This window comes from Brassica napus, chromosome C2 (genome assembly GCF_020379485.1).
Source record: "Brassica napus cultivar Da-Ae chromosome C2, Da-Ae, whole genome shotgun sequence".
In the NCBI taxonomy this organism is placed as follows: Eukaryota; Viridiplantae; Streptophyta; class Magnoliopsida; order Brassicales; family Brassicaceae; genus Brassica; species Brassica napus.
Window position 1 is genome coordinate 1,867,535 of NC_063445.1, and position 18,071 is coordinate 1,885,605.

The window sequence follows — 18,071 nt, forward strand, 5'->3', positions numbered from 1 at the left end:
TTGTCATTTTAAAACCAAGATTTGTCAACTCCTACAATGTCTTTGTATCTGAACTCCCAACTTCTATTTTTCCGTCATTTAAAACCAATAAACCAGTAGGTCCACACTACAGCAAAAACGTCAAGCCGTCACACAAATCCTAGACCATTTAACCGAATGTTACCGACACTTTCGATCTTGTTCAACTTTTATAGAAAAACAATATACATAGGTTTGATAAAAAAAAAAACTAAATATTTCACATGGACTATTTATTTCTCTAGCACAAATTAGCTATATGGCGGAGAATATAATTTGAGTCAAATACAATCTGAACTAATTACAAGCAAAGGTGATGTATCTCTCTTTTATTATTTTGTTGACTAAAATGGCCACAACCAGCTCCACAGATATTTCAACCGTCGAGTCCGTTGATGTTAAAAGGCGTTGGTTACGGCACCAATCTCTAATCCATTCATCTCCCAAAAAATTGTTAAATCAATAAATTTCGACACGAGAAAGATTTAAAGATAAAACAAAACTTGACTTGCAGTTGCAAGAAGAAGATAAAGAGTAATACTAAAAGTGTAGAAATGCCTAGGTGGAGTTGTATAAATATAACAGAGAGATTCTTATCCATCTTCTCCACTACTCACCAAAGCTGACTCTTCTTCTATCTTTCTCATTCTTCCAATAATAACTATTCTCTCTTCATCAAAAAAAAAAAAAGCTTCTACATTATATTTTTCTCCTGTTGTGTTCTTTCTTATTTTTTGGGAATTTTTTTTAATGAAACTCTGAGTTTAACTTGACTTAAAGGCTTGTTCTCTTATTGAGAGAGAATCACAGAAGAATAAAAAAACAATTGTAGCTATGGCTGTTGAAGAAGGTAAACTTGTAACAGAAACAGAGAAAAATAGAGAAAGCAAAGAGCATCAAGAAGAGATAGAGCTTCACAGGAACGACTTAGGCCTCGAGGATTCATCATCATCCTCATCATCATCGCCAAGAGGTGTACTCGGAATCACAGCTATGGCTTCAGATACAGACAATAATAACAGCAGTTCTTACAGTAGTTGCAGCTCTTGCTCCTCTGACGACAAATCATCATCAACATCGTCGTCTCCAGTTTCAAACACTCCAAATAAAAACGTTTCTTCTTCCTCACATAGTCTCCACTGGACCAAAATGATTGAATCCATCAAGAAGAAGTCCATCAGACGCTTCACAGTGATTCCTTTCCTCGCAAGTTACCAACTCACACGTAAAAACTTGCGTCGCAAGCAACCTAATCTCTCTCCCTCTGAGAATAGCTTCTTCATGGCCAAACCCTCTTGGCGAAACTTCACCTACGAAGAGCTCGCTGCAGCTACTGAAGATTTCAATCCTGGTAAAGCCACACAAAAAAAAACATTCTTCCATTGAGAATCTGAATGTCTAATGTGAAAACGCTGTTTTGTTTTGTCTTTGTTAGAGAACATGATTGGCAAAGGAGGACATGCAGAGGTATACAAAGGAGTTTTGCCTGACGGAGAGACAATAGCTATCAAGAAGGTGATGAGTCACAACAAGAAAGAAGAAGAAAGAGTGAGTGACTTCCTTTCAGAGCTAGGTATCATCGCACATGTAAACCACACAAACGCAGCTAAGCTTCTCGGTTTCAGTATTGATCGTGGTTTGCATTTTGTGCTTGAGTACTCTCCCCATGGCAGCCTCGCTACTATGCTCTTTGGTAATCTCAAACTTTCTGAAAATCTTGTTTCCAAATCTTTTTTCCAGACATGGTTTTGAGATCTTGTCTCACTTGTAGGAACAAAGAAGTGTCTGGAGTGGAAAATAAGGTATAAAGTGGCTTTAGGTATAGCTGATGGTCTGAGTTATCTTCACAATGATTGCCCTAGAAGGATCATTCACCGTGACATCAAAGCTTCTAATATACTGCTCAGCCGAGACTATGATGCTCAGGTAAATGATTATTACATTAACATCTCTCAACATTTGTTCATGATTAAGTTTGGATTTGAGAACCATGTATATACGTTTCAGATTTCAGATTTTGGACTTGCAAAATGGCTTCCAGAGAACTGGTCTCATCATGTTGTATCCCCCATCGAAGGAACATTCGGGTACATGGCTCCAGAATACTTCATACACGGCATTGTTGATGAGAAGATCGATGTGTTTGCCTTTGGTGTACTGCTTCTAGAGATTATAACCGGTCGTAGAGCTGTTGATACAGCAAGCAGGCAGAGCATCGTTGCATGGGTAATATTAATATTGAATAAATTTAACATTCATTAAAAAAAAAAAAAAGCATCTGAAATTAAAAAGTGCAACTGGAGATCTTTGTTAAACTTAAAAAAAAAAAATTGGTGATGCAGGCAAAACCTTTTCTAGAAAAGAACAGTGTCGAGGACATTGTGGATTCTCGGCTAGGAAACGAGTTTGATCCAACAGAGGTGAAACGAGTGATGCTAACAGCTTCAATGTGTATACATCATATAGCCACAATGCGACCTGACATGACCATGGTATGATATCTAAACCAAACCTTGAGCCGAACCTGATCTTTGTTTGAGCTTGTGTACTATAGGTGTTTTAATCCGAATTCTTGTGCAGTTGGTGCAGCTGTTGCATGGAGAAGACGGACCAGCTGAGCTGCAGCAGAAGCCAGGTGAAAGAGCTGAGGTGAGTGTGAATGCATGCGATGTACAGGATCACACATCCTCCTCATACCTCAACGAACTCACTCGCCATAGGCAACTACTGATGGAGTAAGTAGAAGCAACCAAAGCAACTTAGTCCTTGATAACAAATGTATTTTATATTCTCCATTGGTTGCTTCTTTTATTTCCCCAACGAAACTGTAAATATCATCAACATGTGTCACTATGTTGTTCCACTGAACTTTGTTTAGTCTCAACTTCATTAGAGTTGTCTATATTAATACAAAGTCCATTGTTTGTTAGTCACCATGGCTACATAAACAGAAACACATTTCATTAAATGGAAACAGAGTAACACGGTACAAGTGAGATTTTCATATCCTTCTAGTCAGCTTATGGGGTTAGCTAGAATCAAGAAGTTGAACATTAGAAAGAAGTTGTTATCCCTTAAAAACCATTAAAACTAAAAAAAAAACAAAACAAAACATAACATGATTGATTCTAGTAAGACTGGTTAGGCCAGAGGAAGAACTCAGCCTGATTCGGCGCCATAAGTCCCATTGAACCTTGAACGTTGGAGTTATTATTAGACCCGGTCGAGTCAGAAGCTTGAACATTCGCCGGAAAATGCTGGAAAAAGCTCTGTTGCTGCTGCTGCTGCTGTTGTTGCTGTTGATGATGGTAGAGAGCAGCTGCTTCAAAAGGGATCCCACATGGAATCATCTGAGATTGAGCAAAGTTAATGCTACTGTGGTTGGGAGAGGACTGATGCTGAAGCTGTTGTTGCTGCTGGAAATGGTGGAGTTGATGTTGATGGCCGAGGATTGGTTTCTGCTCTGCAGCTTCTAAAGAGAGCTTAAGACGTTTTGCTGCACCACCAATGGGAAGTGCACTCTTCATGATGGCCTCAACGTCGTAACGGTTCATCTCAAAGTTGGTTACAGCGTTTATTCCCCTGAACTTGATCGCTGCTATGTCGTATGCCTCGGCTGCTTCCTCTTCCGTTGCTACAACCACCAAATAAAAACATTAACTAACCACATCTTGATAATTTTATTAATTTTATCTTTCAGACCAAAGTTTTATTTATCTACTTACCAAATGTTCCTAGGTAAAGATCTTTGTTCCCGGCTACACGACCGATCCTTGCTTGCCAACGTCCTTGTTGATGATGCCTTGTCACACCTCTGTATATCGAAGCTCCTCTCGAGAATCCGCTACTCTTCCTGTAATTATATCGAAAAATATAAATATAAACCATTTGATTTTAAAAAAATGGTCTTTGTTTATGGATGTTACCTCCTAAGGGAAGCAATGAACTCCTGTTTGGTCATGTGCTTCATTTCCTCTAGTTCTTTTGAGTAGTTTGTAATCTACAATCATTGGAAACTGATTAGTAAAGAGTGAGCAACAATATAAAAGCTAAATCATTGAATACTTACAGGGAAATTGGTGGTAGCAGTAGCATTCCAGTACTTAAGAGCTGCTAAGTCGTAAGCTCGAGCTGCCTTATCTTCTTTGTCATATCCACCTGAATCATTCACAAAAAAAATCATATTAATAAAACTTGTACATTATTGTTAATGGCTCATTTGTAAGAACTGGCTGGTTTGAGATATTGTTCTTACCCAAGTATACTGTTGATTTAAGTAAAAGCCAATATCCAGAGGTACATGCAAAAAGGCAAAAAAATTATCAGAATGCTGAAAGGAGATGTAACAAATATAACCAAAGTTGTTCTAGCACACACAACACACTTGTTCTGTAATGCAAGAAGATAGTGGCAAATTAGTTAACAACGAAGCATGTTTAAGAGTTTGTTATGGTTATTGATTGATACCAGTCTAATACTCAGAAAGCAAAAGTGAGAAAAAAATGAAAATTTTGGATGTGCGTAAACCCTAAATCCCCACTCCTGTGGTGGTGGTACTGGTAGACCAAAGCAAAAATTAAAAATAAAGCAAAAGCAACTGAGAATATTCAGACTTTGCTTTGTTGATGTGAACACTACATGTAAATCAATCTGACACCTTATGGACAGCAGAAACCCTACACTCATGCACTCTTGAAATTTCAATTTATTTTGTAGTTCTTGACCTTTCTTCACTCACTGCAAGCAACATCATTCTAGATATAAATCAAAATCAACCTCTAATTAAAGCCAAGTACTTCTCACTTCCACACCTAAGAAGCTAAAACTGAAGAAACAGTCTAATGGTCTCACATCACATGCCTACATAAACATCAAGTCATATATGCTTTAACACAATGCATGTAGGTGAAGAGAAATGTGGGAATAGAGGGTCAAAGTGGGTCCATAAACATGTCAATTAAAGAAACAGAGGTTGCATCATATAGGCAATGCCATTGGGGACCCATTCATGTACCTTTAGGCTTTAGTATGCATATGTAGAAATGAAAGAATTTTGAAATGTAAAAAAGACAAAGGAACAAAATGGCGGCACACTTCTGCTAAATATATGAAAAAAATCAACTAACAACTATATATTATATTTGTCTCTTTCTTTTTTTCCCTTAGTACCGAGTCAAAAGTATTGCTAAGTTAAAAAAAAAAACTTTGGCTCCCCTTCAAAACCCAAAGTATTCAATCATATATAAAGATATAGACAGATCAATAAAATAAAGATAAAGGTAAAGCTTCTTTTGAATCTTGCATTCAATTTCTTTGACAAAACTCTTGTCCTATAGTTCACTCTTCTTAAATCCCACTTAGACCACATTGAATAACAAGTTAGAACAAATAAATAAATACTTAACAAGAGTTGCTCGGAATAAGTTGATGTTTCATATGGACAGTTGACGAAAAAAAATGTTTCACAAGAAAGGAGGCCTAGATGGCATTATATGATAAAACCAAAATAACGACACGGATTGCAATTCTTGATGTCAAGAAAGATTGTAATAGTGATGAAATCAAATAGATTGAGAGAAAAATATACCTTGACGTCCTTTCCTGGCCTGACCTTCTCTTCTACAGCTATTATCCCATAAATGAGCTTCATATCTTCCAGTCCATCTATGTCTGCATCAATCAAAAATGTCATTACTACTTCATTTAATAAGCATACAAAAATTAGTAGTTTAGAACTTTATTAAATGTATTTTGACTTATCAAAAAAATAAAGGGATGCATTTTGACTAATCAGAAAGTAATGTCCTAATCACAACACAAGTCCTTTGATTATTCCGAACTTAGAACTTACCTTGTAACTCCTCTGTAGATGGAAGTCCTTTGTCCAAACGTATCAGCGATCTTCTTGTTAGAACAATCTGATGTCTCCACAGCCACAACAGGCTTCTCCTTCTCAGAAACCATCTTCTCGTTGTTGATTCTTTCACCATTGTTATTTCCTCGGTAGTGATGCTCAGTGATCTGAGTATGATCATCACTAGTCCTGTGATTAGAGTTGTTAACGTTAACACCAAGCGACAAAGCTCCTCCGTTGTTAGCTCCACCGTGAAAACCAAGCTCCGGACCACCGGAAGATTCCACCACGTGTCCCAAATACTCTCCCGCGAGATGAGTCCTCCCGATGGAAGCTGAGTCTTCAACTTCCGAACCGGAGTTAGTCGAGAAGGCGGTTTGAAAACCGGCCATGGTTTTAAACTCGTGGTTGTGATCGGAGTAAAACCCGGTTTGGTTTTGGTTCTGGTGGTGACGTGGATCGTAGATGTGAGTGAGGGAAGAAGAGTCTTGTGTTTCGGTTTGGCTGTTGTCGGAGTAACGCACTTCACCGAGAAAGTCTTCGAGCTTTGGGATGTGATTGTGAGAATGAGTTTGTGGGTCGACGAACGTTGTTAGGATCGTTGAATCTGCCATCGAAGCTGCTATTTGAGCTTCATCTTTGAAAAACTCTTGAGGCTTTTGATTTGTCCAACCTAATAATTAAAAATCAACACATCAAACACATCACAACTAGGGTTTGCACCTATACAACAAACACATGAGTATTATTTTTTTTTTTGTTATACCATAGAAGTTATCGAGGAGATAAGGAGAAGAGGAGGCGGCGGAAGAGGCGTCATAGGAAACGAACTGAGACTGATCAGATGACCTCAACATGTCCATTGGTGACAGTGAAAACGTTAACCAGTTCGTCATCGGAGCCATCAACTTTTGCTTTCTTCTTTTTTATATAACCAAAGTAAAAAAAAAAAAAAGAGAGAGAGAGGGAATGGAACACGCCTATAAATTTCTAATGTGATTCTGCAGAAAAGGACAAAGAAGATTTAAGAAGAAACCCAGTAAATAAACTTTTTTTTCTTCTTTAAAATACTAATTTGAGATCAAGCGTTACACTAAAAACTTGAGGGGGGAGGAACACTATGAAACGATAATCACGAGGTTATTGTTTATGACAAGATCTATCTATCTATTGCATGTCTTTTAAAGTAGATCAATCAAGAGAGCAAATGCATGTAAACACTTGTCTGAGGTTTTAAATGAAGAGAAGAAAAGAAGATGGGAAGCAGAAGCTCTTTAAGGAACGTTTCAGACGTATACTTATAAAGAAATGAAAAGAAAGAAAATTGTTTTCTTTAATCAAAAAATACTACTAATAATAATACATTTGCAGTAGAGAGAGAGAATGTGCATGTAACTAGAGAGAGAGAGAGAGAGAGAGAGAGAGAGAGAGAGAGAGAGAGAGAGAGAGAGAGAGAGCGGTTTCTTCTGTGTCGCCCGGCGTAATGCCGGAGGGGATTTTAGAGTGAGATACTCTCTCTACCTATCAATTTTAGCTTTAACTTTTTGTTCGTTTTAAATATTTTTTTGTCCGATTGTTAAAAATGTGAAAAACTCTCTTCTCTTGTGATTTGATTAATTCGTTTTGTTATAAACAGTTGCACATAAAATTTTGTTTGGACATTCATTCATTTTCACAAGTCTTAAAACTTTCTGTCATTTATGCGTAGGGTTTATACTTTCATTGTACCCTAGTACATTTCACACGGTAAACACATAACTATATAACCAACAGAAAAAAAAAAGAAAAAAACGTTTTCTTTGGTCGGCAGGAAAAAGAAAAATGTTACTATCAATATTTTCTTAGACTACATAAATATATTTAGTATTTTTAAATTTACTAATTAAGAGTTAATTTGGTCAAAATTTGTTATATTTGTTTTGTTATCTATTGGAACATTGTTTGTATTTGCTTCAGGTCATATCCAATTTTGCTAAAATAAACAAACCAAAATTTTATCATAATTTTTTTAGATTCTATTTTTCGTAAATTCATAGGCTTTGATTTTTTAAGAGATATAATATTCAATACTTTCTACTTGATCGCTTTGTTTTAGAGGTGACTATGCCCTGTTCGTTTGGTTGCCGCAGGTTTCGGCGGCAGCGGCAGCGTCAGCGGCGGCGGCAGCGTCAATGAGGACAGTTGTTGTTCGTTTCGCAGACGCTGATGCTGCCGCTGCCGCATATCATATCGTGACCGCAGGTTTTATCGGCGTCAGCCGCAGGACGCAGCGTTCGGACGCTGCCGCTGCCGCCGGTTCCTGCGTCAACGAAACGAACAAGAGTTGACGCAGAATGTTGACGCTGCCGCTGCCGCCGGTACCTGCGGCAACCAAACGAACAGCCCTTATTACAATAGCACTGCGGGTGAGAAAATTTGTTAGAACAAGGTCGCAAAAGACCAGGGAGGTGCTACTTTAACTACCAAATTACCCCTGAGCTCCAAACCAAACTAAACCACTAGCTGTTTCCACTTGTCGTACATGCATTGTGACCCTTTCTTCTCTCATGCGTGCCCCCATTCTTTTTTCAACCTACCCAACCGGAATTTACTCTTCAGGTCGGGTTTTCTTAACTTTTTTACTCAGCTACCTTTTTTATTTACAGTCTAACCCCTCCTTAATTAATATTTGCATATTCTGGTTATCTGGTTTCTGTTGTTATAACTTACTATAAACATACAGTAAAAATTCTATAAATTAATAATGTTAAGATTATGATCATTTATTAATTTATAGAATTACTAATTTAAATAATTTTTTTTTTAGATTTCTAGTTTTGCAATATATTTTTTAAATGTCGAAATTATTTTATTTCATAATATTATATGTATTATTTAAATTTTACAAATTTGAATTTTGTTTCTTTTAATTAGATTATTTGATTTATTTATGTTTGTTAAATATGTATTATAGAATACAAACGCGTTTCATAAATAATTAGATAAAGTAACACCAAAATATTAAAATGAAAAATGAAACTAGAGATGAAATTCATTTTGAATACAAATAAACAATGAAATCTTTTATATATGTATATAAAATTTATGTACATAGTAATTTTTAATTTATGATTTTAGTGGAATCATGTATTGAGTTAAAAGTTTTTTGTCATCAATTAAGAGTTTTCTAAATAATATTATTATTTTATCCAATTATATCATGTTTTACACCGTTTTAATTTGAAACTGAATTTTTTATTAATTTATAATATTTATTAATTTATCGAATATTAATTTATAGAGTTTATACTGTACATCCATGCTAATTATTAGTCTAGTTGTAAATTTTAAATAACTTATCAGATATCATCATATAATAAAATACATTTGTATTAAATGTATTAGGAAATAGTATATAATATCCCAAAAACATATGGATAAATCCTAAACCGTAACATAATTATCACTTTAGTTATAAGGAAATATACTATTTCCTAATAAAATGTTTGGTGATACTAACTCCGGTTGGGACTCTCTAGCGTCAGTGTCAAAGAACAATATAGGCTACATTGCGAACTTGCTTATAAGCTATATCTAAATCATTACTATAAAAGAGTAGCTTTGTTATATACGAATGCCTCGCAAGAGTCGAGTCACACTCGCACATTATAAAAGAGTAGCTTTGTTATATACGAAAGCCTCGGAAGAGTAACACCTTAAATTATGAATAGAAATTATAGGGTAATATTAAAGTTCGAAAGGGTAATAGATTAGGATGCCAATTGCCAAGTGAGAATTCTAAAAAGAACAAATACTAGCTACACCTTTTGGGTCAAAGAGAAAACGGTCAAGACCCCGGTAATTTTTATTGAGCCGGTTTAAATACATGTTCTGGCATTTTTGCATTTACATAATTATTGGTATTCTTTTCTTAGACCAGCCAAAACTAAAAAGTTTAAATCGAAAACTAATAGGAATTTTTTTTTTTTGTCAAATTCTGAAGGAAAAAAAAAGTTGAGAGATCGATAAACAAAAAGAAAAAGGCTTGTGGGGAACCACCCGCCAGATGACAAGGCGGGTTTCCTCTGTAAAAAACGAAGCACATAAAAATAATTAATTAAGGAGATAAAAGGAGGCCCAGCAATTAAGGCACGTGATTAGGGATTGGGATTTCATGTCGTATTATTTAATAATCTACAGCATTTCGTATCCTATACTTCTACTTTATCGAACCTCAAATATCTTCATCATTCAATGTTTGATATTATTAGTCGTATCTCCACAAAACCTTAAGTATAGTATCTATACAAATATCTACCGCCCCTTATTTTTTCTTAATATATATATTTGTCCTTTTGGTCGATGGAGTGTCATTTTACCATACTTACTGACTTTTCTTTTCTAATTTGGTCATTTCTTATTTTATAAAACAAAATGTTTTGTACTTCGGACCTTGGCACATTCTTGTAAATCTTCATTCGTTTGAACCATTTGCAAAAGATAAAAAAGCAACGAAATCATAATTAGTCTGGTATTCTACATATGGATAATACAACGTTATTGTTACATGCATAATAACAACCAGACCTCGATAGGTAGTCAATATTTTCGCTTAACCTGTTCGAGTCAACACAAGCTCAACGTTTTTGGCAATTAAATTGAACGAAGTACGTCGAGATAGAGAAAGATAAGAACACGTTTTTCTTGATAGGTCAAAATGAGATCAGACGTTGATATGCTTGGTTACCAGTAACCAGTGTAATAATATAAGGGAATAAAATATATTCATGTCTGTTTTTAATATATGGACGTGTGCGAGTCGGTCCATCGACATGGTAACACACAAGTTTGATCGAGTCGCTTTGTTGTTGAATGTGACCAGTGGACACGACAATTGGGAGTATCGTGTCAGGTGACCAAAGGGTCGCTCTGATAGATCTGGTCTGCTCACAAATGTGGTGATGGACAACTTGACATGTAATTCTTTAGAACGTTATATTTGGTGACTCTCGTGAATAATATCAGTCCCGTTTTCTTGGTTGTTCGTTTCAGGACTCTGTCAAAACCCATACTGTAATCATAAATATGAAATGATGATATATGTGAACAAGATATTTAAAAGGTTACATTATCGCCCGTATATAAACATTAAATTCTTTAAATAAAACATGATAAAAACAATGTTTCTCAGATATATCCTTTGACAAAAAAGTTGGTGGTCAATCACGAATTTACAAAGTGAATTGTGTACAGATATAAATAACATAAACCGTGATCAGAGATTGTCGTTCATACTCAAACGTAGAACTGTGGAAGCCAGTTTCACAAAGAAAAAGAAAGAGAGAATACGTTAAAAATCTGAGGTATCCTCATGGTCATGGGTGTTTTTGTTTAAAAATGCAAATGGGTAATGGGTGCGTGGCCTCTCGTTAGGGTTCTTGCCAGAGTGACGTGGCATTATAGCCACTAAAAGGTCTTCGTGATACATTCTGTTACATACTTTTAAAAGTACATACCTAAACATTTATCCTCACTTATTGTTGTCCTTATACTCACCTCAAAGGGGGTTGATTATCTAAAAATTATGTCCTCTAATTATTTGTCGTCTCTCTCGAAGACTTAGCTTTAAAATCTCTTAATTGCATGCGAGATCACACGTGGGGATGGTCATACACCTTCCCCTTTTGTAGTATTGCTAAGCCATCGACGATAAAAGCTCGGAGTTCGGATACACACACATATGTATATTAATCTTATTGGAAGACCGAACACATATATAATTAGTTATAATTCTCTGCAAATCATATAAATTTATATAAGCTCCACATCATCACACGTGGCTGAATCTAGCAAGTTGAGAGGATAAACACATGCTTCCACATTACCTCCCTCTTTCCCCTTTCGAATGATTCATAAGAATATAGTATGATATAATATGTATCGTATTGATCATATCACAGTTTTCTCTCCGTGTAATTAGTATATTCGGTGCTCGTTGAAATTACCCAATATATTTATTTGTTATGTATTTCACAAAGATAAATTTTATGGTGTTTTTACACATTAAATCTGTAATTTTTAGTTTTCAATATTTTTTAGCCAATAATAATTCAATAAAACCAATTAATTTTTTAAAAATTTATATTTTTTTATAAAAAATACAAAATATTTATCATTTCAAAATAATTTTTTTTTAAAACATTTTTTTTTAAACGGAGAAAATATTAATTATTAAGTTATATTATTAAACGGTTTCCATTCTGACTATATAAATTTCAAAATATTTTATGATAATAGGTAACAGACGCTCTTTCAATATATTGATCTTTTTAATTGTATCACTAGTATGTCTAAAATATGCAAGTTATTTCTTATTTGGTTGTTATATAGCTAATTAAGCTATACATAATACATATTTCAGATTTTGCATAGATTAGATTAATTATTAAGGTGTGAATTAAGGGTGTCAATAATATGAACACACCTTAAAGATTATCTACTTTTGAAATTCTTAATTAGCTCTGAAACAGTCTTTGGCTCTTTGCTAACACAGACTCTCCTAATCATCATCGTTATCTTGGATACCCATCAAAATTTCTTAGAATAATGCAACAATTGTGATTCATCTGAATTAATGTTGTTTTAATAGTTTGGGAGGTCCAATGACTAGTGCTAAGTGTATCAGTTGCTTTTGACCTTTGACCGAGGAGGCACGTGCGCAGCATCTTTATAACGTTTCATGTCGAAGATTTCGGTGTTGCACGTGCGACCCTGTCCTCCTTTCTATTATCTTAATCTCTCATCTTTTGTCTTAATCTTCTTATAATTAAACCTTCTCTTTAATTCTTTTTGTTCCCCCCAAAAATATTACTTTCTAAATGATTTTCACTTTAATTTTGTCGCTTTTATTTTATACTAAACATTAGGATGTTTTGGCTGTATTAGGCAAACTTGTAGGGGCAAAGACCAAAATTAGCAGTGAAACAATATATTCTATTTTTAAATGGTGGAGTCGATTGTTTGATTTGTTCAACTTTTAATACAAATTAGAAGATTTTTGTACCAGTTAGTGTATGTTATTGATCAATATTATAAGTTTGCATACATACAAACATAGAACAAACAAAATGAAAAGATCTTTCATGTACCATGATTGTAAAACAAAGTGGTCATTTTCTTATAACGAGAGGATTTAGAACAAGCTCTATATTGGTGTTAAAAAAAAAGAGAACAAACTCTATTTTCTCATTTTGTTTTCTGACAGTAACTCCGCAAGAAAAAGAGAACAAACTATATTGTTGTTAAAAAAAAGAGAACAAGCTCTATAGTTAGTAGGTCTTTTAAATTAGAGACAATTTGCTAGATATACTGAATTGAATTCAAAATTGGTGAAGTACCCTATAGGTATGTAAAACAAAAATCTCTGTAGCACTTTAAACATAGATTGACTGTTTTACCCATGTCCCAAACCTTTCAACTCTCTCTCTCTCTTTCTCCATCCTCCATCCTCACATTTATCTCTTTTTCCTGCAACTCTTTCTCCTCACGGTTAGTTTATTCCCAATCTTCATTGAAGCAATTTTTTTTTTAAAAGCTTGCAGTTAATCTCATAATCAATTATAATCATCACACTATTTCTATATTAACCTGATCTTCCACACTACATCTTCATCACCGTCATATCCAATAATGTCGATGTTGGATGTGCCAAATATGCAAGTGAATCATGGTCTCAAAGAAACCCAAATCTTCCAAAGGAATTGTGACTATTTTAGGATTATACTGCTTTAGCAAACTGCAAATAGTTATGAGGAGAGAGAAAACACAATATATAAGGAGAGAAGAAATACACTATATTATTTAGAATGTTAATAAAGTACGTTTAAAGGTAAGTTGTTACATTACATATTACAGAAATTGTTAGTTGATAATTTATTTAATATAAAAATATATAAACAATAACATCAAATATTTTTTTGATTTATATGTGCTACAATAATTGTTAACCGTTAGGATTATAATAGTTGAAAAGATAATGATTAAGTTAACACGATAACATATTTTGTACCTTCTAACAAACATATATATCAGCTAACAATAGCTAGTTTTAACATTTTAGCAATCGATATAAAAACGATAACATATTTTGTAACAGTTAACCAAACATGTATCGGCTAATGATAATATATTTTATAAAATATTAATACAAAAAGTTTCAACGTAACTGTTATACACCTTGTTAACCTGTTAACTTTTTTCATAGCATCTAACAAACTATTTACCAGTCACAAGCTACTTATTAACATCTTACAAATAATTTTTAAAAACTGTCAATATGTTTTGTAACAGCTAAGATAAACATTTATCACCTAATGATAATATATATTGTGAAAAAATAACGACATCCATCAGTTAAGTAACAACTAACCAAAAATGCATCTGCTCACAATACTCTATTGTTAGCATCTACTCAAACCATTAGCAGTTAATTGAAAAAATATAGACTATAAAATTTCATTACTGAAAGGTTAGATTCAGGTTTCATCAATGTCGGGAAAACCCACTATTTTTTTGAGTATACAGCCCATCAAATACAACCGTGTTCTTTTACCAGCAAGTGAATTGAAAAGATTTCACATGTATGTGCAATGGAATTGCTTAGAATATTCATATCATGGTTGAGATTTGAGTAAAAGGATAGAAAAGCTAGATAAAGATTTCTATTTGGAATGAGGCTAATATACGTTAAATTCATATTCTGTGTTAATTGAAACATACGTATTTAAAACTGATTGACATCGTTGAAAATAGAAAAGATCAGAAGAAAACATTTGTAGATTAACAGAAAAGAAATTGTGTTGAGTGATTTTAAGAAAATACAAAAAATAGAGAGAATAAAGAAGATTATTCGGGCAGAATATACAAGATAGAGAAAGAAAGAGATAGTTTGGAAAGGGGTAATTTTGTATTAAAGAAATATCAACAGTGTCAAAGTTAATGTTAGGGTAGTTTGCAAATATTAAATTTTTTGGTGTATATAGAGCCTAATTTCTCTTTAAATTATGGAAAAATAAACAATATATTTTCTGACAGTAACTCCGTGTTTGAAGGGTAATTTACCCACTTGGGGGTAATGATGCTTGCACTTTGCACACCTCTTAAAATTTCTTATTATGTGTACCATAGAATGGCGAGTAAATGTTGGTACAAACGCTAGTTAAAGTATTAATATACTAATAGATAGATGTTAAAGAACAATGAATAGTTTAACAGATTAGTTAATAGTGAGAAAACCTGATAAATTTATTTGATTAGTTACTTTCTTTTACAGCAAAGATCACGACGAGAATGTATGAATCGTTCCATTAGTCAAATAAAGCAGCCGTGAAAGCTTAGACTAACGCGATTTTGCTAGCTGTAGATTGATGATCAAAGAGTGTTCATATTTCTTGTAATAGTGAAAGAAAAGTCATTTACACGTTTATTACACATCATAAAAGTAGAACTATAAAGTTAAATCCAGAAGCTTAAGCAACATTGTTGTAACTTATAACTAGAAAAGACTATATAATTTTTTTTTGGTCAAATAAAAAAAAGACTATAATTTTTATTAACAACAATTCATGATAGAACTTAACATTTTTTTTTATTAACAACAATACATGATAGTATTTAACATTTTACCCCAAAAAACAACAATGCATAATAGAAAGTTATAAAGTATATAGCAAAAAAAAGATATATATAAAGTAGGATTTATCAGTCATACTCGTCCTTGCATTCTATGTCCTAGGTACACAGACTCGGCTGGACCTTTGTTAGATCATATCTCATGAACATGTTCACTTCTGATCCATGATCAATTCGAATCTCCAATCGATAGAGTTCTATGGCGTTTTATCGGATGTCGATTCAATCATATCTTCTGCATCTCTCTCTCTGTTTCTTTTTTCTTCGTTTCCCGTAAATTTAATTGATTGGTAGACTCTTTGGCCAAAGCATGTTTATGTATGAACCTTTTAGAAATGGACCTTATTCTATAATTAGTGAATTTTCAGTTGTTAAAAAAAAATGGCTGTGGCAGGTAGTCAACACATGTATAAGTACATGCTTGGTCAGCGTAAGAGATCTCTCTACAAATCCGAAATGGAATAAAATAAGCTTATAGAGAGGAGACGAAAGCTTTGTATCGTACTTACTCTCATTCACATAGCAATAAGTCTTTACTTTCACAAACAGGGAACTGCTTTCTCAAGAGTTTAAATGAAGGTGAAGTCTAGTTGAAGAATCAAATAACATGATTTTTACAATGATTTTTACAATGAACACTACCACTTAAAAGCAGACAAAACATAAGACGGGAACGCATTGTGTTTAGCAGCAAGGGTCTTAACCGAGTCTAGACTCGCAGTTTCATCAAAAGAAGTCAAACCAAGCTCACTACCATGAATCCCACCGGTGATAAACACCGATTCAATCCCCGCAACATTTGCTCCCTTTATATCATGGTGAAGCGAGTCTCCCACTGCTATAGCCTCCTCCGGATTAGCAACTCCAGCAATCGCCATAGCAGACTCATAGATCATCTTGTGAGGCTTCCCCATCCATTTAACCTCTCCTCCAAGTTCTTCATACTTGGCAGCCAGTGTACCCGGCATGATGTGGAAAACGTTTGCTTCAACAGTCACGTAATCCGGATTAGCAACGATCATTGGGAGTCCTTTAGCTGCAGATTTCTCCAAGATCTTCTCAAGCTCCTCGAGAGGCATGGGGGATACACCTCCTGAAGAAAGTCCTATGGCTTCAGTGCCGTGCGCTAGCACAAACTCAGCTTCTTCCACATTCTCCACAACGTTTAGATCTAGACCATCCAAAGAGATTGCTCCTCGATCTTTCCAAGTGATGTGAATGCAACGCCTTCCTAGTGCAGCGAACCAAGGATCATCTCTCCTGTTAACAGACATTTATCAGTATGTTCTACTGCTCCCAATGAAACATTTTCCTATAGTCCCTAAAATTTTTTTGAGAAAAATTATATAGATATACGCCCCCAAATTTATTTTTAAAAAAAAATTATTGAAATTTTTACTAAATCGTCTGCAAGTTCTAAAATCTTAGAGCCGACTATATAACTAAAAAGAAGACTAAGAAGGTGTTGGTGTTATGACCTTTGTAAAGATTGATGGGTTAGTTCACCGCTAGTTATAGCTCCAGTGAAGAAAGAAGGATCAAAGCCAAGGCCTTGGAGCTTTTCCATTGTGGTTGAAGCACGTCTAGAGGAGTTGCTTATGATCACTATCTTGGCACCTACCGTTGCTAGATTCTTTACTGCAATCCCCCAATAAAAACAAAATTTAATTCAGTCATTATGCAGAGAAGTACACATAAAATTATCAAGAAATTGAAAAATCTCAAAGTATATTTTGCACAAATGTTACATCTTAATGGAATCAGACTACACAATTAGCTACAAGGCAAAGGTAAGAAGAGATGATAACGTACAGGTTGAGATTGCGCCGGGGTAAGGTTGTTTGCCATCATGAAGGACTCCGTACTGATCTAAGAGCCATGCCTGTAACACACTTTATCAAGTTTAGTATCAAAAACATATTCAGTTGTTATTTGATATAAAACACAGTGCAAATGTTGAGCTACACGCATCCAGATGATGTAAGCTTAAGTACTTCACCAAACGTTACTCTCATTGCTCAAATGGAAAAAACACAATCAGGACAAAAATGTTCAATTTTTTTTATTACAAGATACTGTTTATAGTGTGTTCTTGTTGAATCCAATGTACAGAAAGTTATATCCTTCTACAGATTACAAGAAGCATACTATGCAATTAAAGAAACCCATTTGCTAACAAGAAATCGAAAGCATGATTGTTTTTTTTTCTTTGACAATCGGATCATTAGATTAAAATAGATATCGTTATTGAGCTCGCTAATCTCATGAGCAAAAAGTCAACGAAGACGTTAAAAAAAAAACAGAGAGATGAGGTATAACCTTAAAGTTTCGTGTCTCGACGATGTCTTTGAGTCCATTCATTGGCTGGGAGAGATGCGGAGAAGAGAGCATTTTTTCTCTTACTTCAAATCCCAGAAGCTAGTCCACAAGAACAAGAACACCTTTTAGAACCAGAACCAATCGAACCACCCAAAAGTGTTTGTCGTCTTTACCATTGTTTGCTTACCCTCAGTCCACTTCAATTTTGATT

The 18,071-nt window shown here is 34.4% G+C and overlaps 3 protein-coding genes across 3 annotated transcripts; 1 reads left to right on the forward strand and 2 right to left on the reverse strand.

Annotated features, from left to right (window-relative positions):
• The first annotated feature begins 636 nt into the window (after positions 1-636).
• On the forward strand, positions 637-2,986 carry LOC106383209 (receptor-like cytosolic serine/threonine-protein kinase RBK1). Its single transcript, XM_013823338.3, has 6 exons — positions 637-1,369; positions 1,454-1,711; positions 1,790-1,944; positions 2,026-2,244; positions 2,361-2,510; positions 2,599-2,986. The coding sequence occupies exons 1-6, from the start codon at positions 853-855 to the stop codon at positions 2,755-2,757; spliced, it is 1,458 nt and encodes a 485-aa protein (XP_013678792.1). The 5' UTR covers positions 637-852; the 3' UTR covers positions 2,758-2,986.
• Positions 2,963-7,467, reverse strand: LOC106416655 (AP2-like ethylene-responsive transcription factor AIL6). The gene is made up of 8 exons (XM_048746802.1): positions 6,639-7,467; positions 5,870-6,545; positions 5,606-5,688; positions 4,274-4,282; positions 4,088-4,176; positions 3,945-4,018; positions 3,744-3,871; positions 2,963-3,652 (listed from the first exon to the last, which is right to left on the reverse strand). Exons 1-8 carry the CDS (start codon positions 6,775-6,777, stop codon positions 3,147-3,149), a joined length of 1,704 nt encoding a protein of 567 aa, XP_048602759.1. The 5' UTR covers positions 6,778-7,467; the 3' UTR covers positions 2,963-3,146.
• An 8,594-nt stretch (positions 7,468-16,061) lies between these two features.
• On the reverse strand, positions 16,062-18,067 carry LOC106416718. The gene is made up of 4 exons (XM_048746803.1): positions 17,861-18,067; positions 17,354-17,423; positions 17,020-17,179; positions 16,062-16,801 (listed from the first exon to the last, which is right to left on the reverse strand). Exons 1-4 carry the CDS (start codon positions 17,930-17,932, stop codon positions 16,180-16,182), a joined length of 924 nt encoding a protein of 307 aa, XP_048602760.1. The 5' UTR covers positions 17,933-18,067; the 3' UTR covers positions 16,062-16,179.
• Between the last annotated feature and the right edge of the window lie 4 nt (positions 18,068-18,071).

What these genes read in the sequence shown, in the direction of transcription:
- LOC106416655 (XM_048746802.1), bottom strand. Translation starts at nt 6,777, where the DNA reads ATGGCTCCGATGACGAACTGGTTAACGTTTTCACTGTCACCAATGGAC. An exon ending in TTCATTGCTTCCCTTAGGAG is followed by an intron (nt 3,872 to 3,944) that starts GTAACATCCATA and finishes ATATAATTACAG; the next exon opens with GAAGAGTAGCGGATTCTCGA. An exon ending in TCTTTACCTAGGAACATTTG is followed by an intron (nt 3,653 to 3,743) that starts GTAAGTAGATAA and finishes TGGTGGTTGTAG; the next exon opens with CAACGGAAGAGGAAGCAGCC.
- LOC106416718 (XM_048746803.1), bottom strand. Translation starts at nt 17,932, where the DNA reads ATGCTCTCTTCTCCGCATCTCTCCCAGCCAATGAATGGACTCAAAGAC. An exon ending in TCGAGACACGAAACTTTAAG is followed by an intron (nt 17,424 to 17,860) that starts GTTATACCTCAT and finishes AGTGTGTTACAG; the next exon opens with GCATGGCTCTTAGATCAGTA. An exon ending in CCCCGGCGCAATCTCAACCT is followed by an intron (nt 17,180 to 17,353) that starts GTACGTTATCAT and finishes GGGGGATTGCAG; the next exon opens with TAAAGAATCTAGCAACGGTA.
- LOC106383209 (XM_013823338.3), top strand. Translation starts at nt 853, where the DNA reads ATGGCTGTTGAAGAAGGTAAACTTGTAACAGAAACAGAGAAAAATAGA. An exon ending in TACTGAAGATTTCAATCCTG is followed by an intron (nt 1,370 to 1,453) that starts GTAAAGCCACAC and finishes TGTCTTTGTTAG; the next exon opens with AGAACATGATTGGCAAAGGA. An exon ending in TGCGACCTGACATGACCATG is followed by an intron (nt 2,511 to 2,598) that starts GTATGATATCTA and finishes ATTCTTGTGCAG; the next exon opens with TTGGTGCAGCTGTTGCATGG.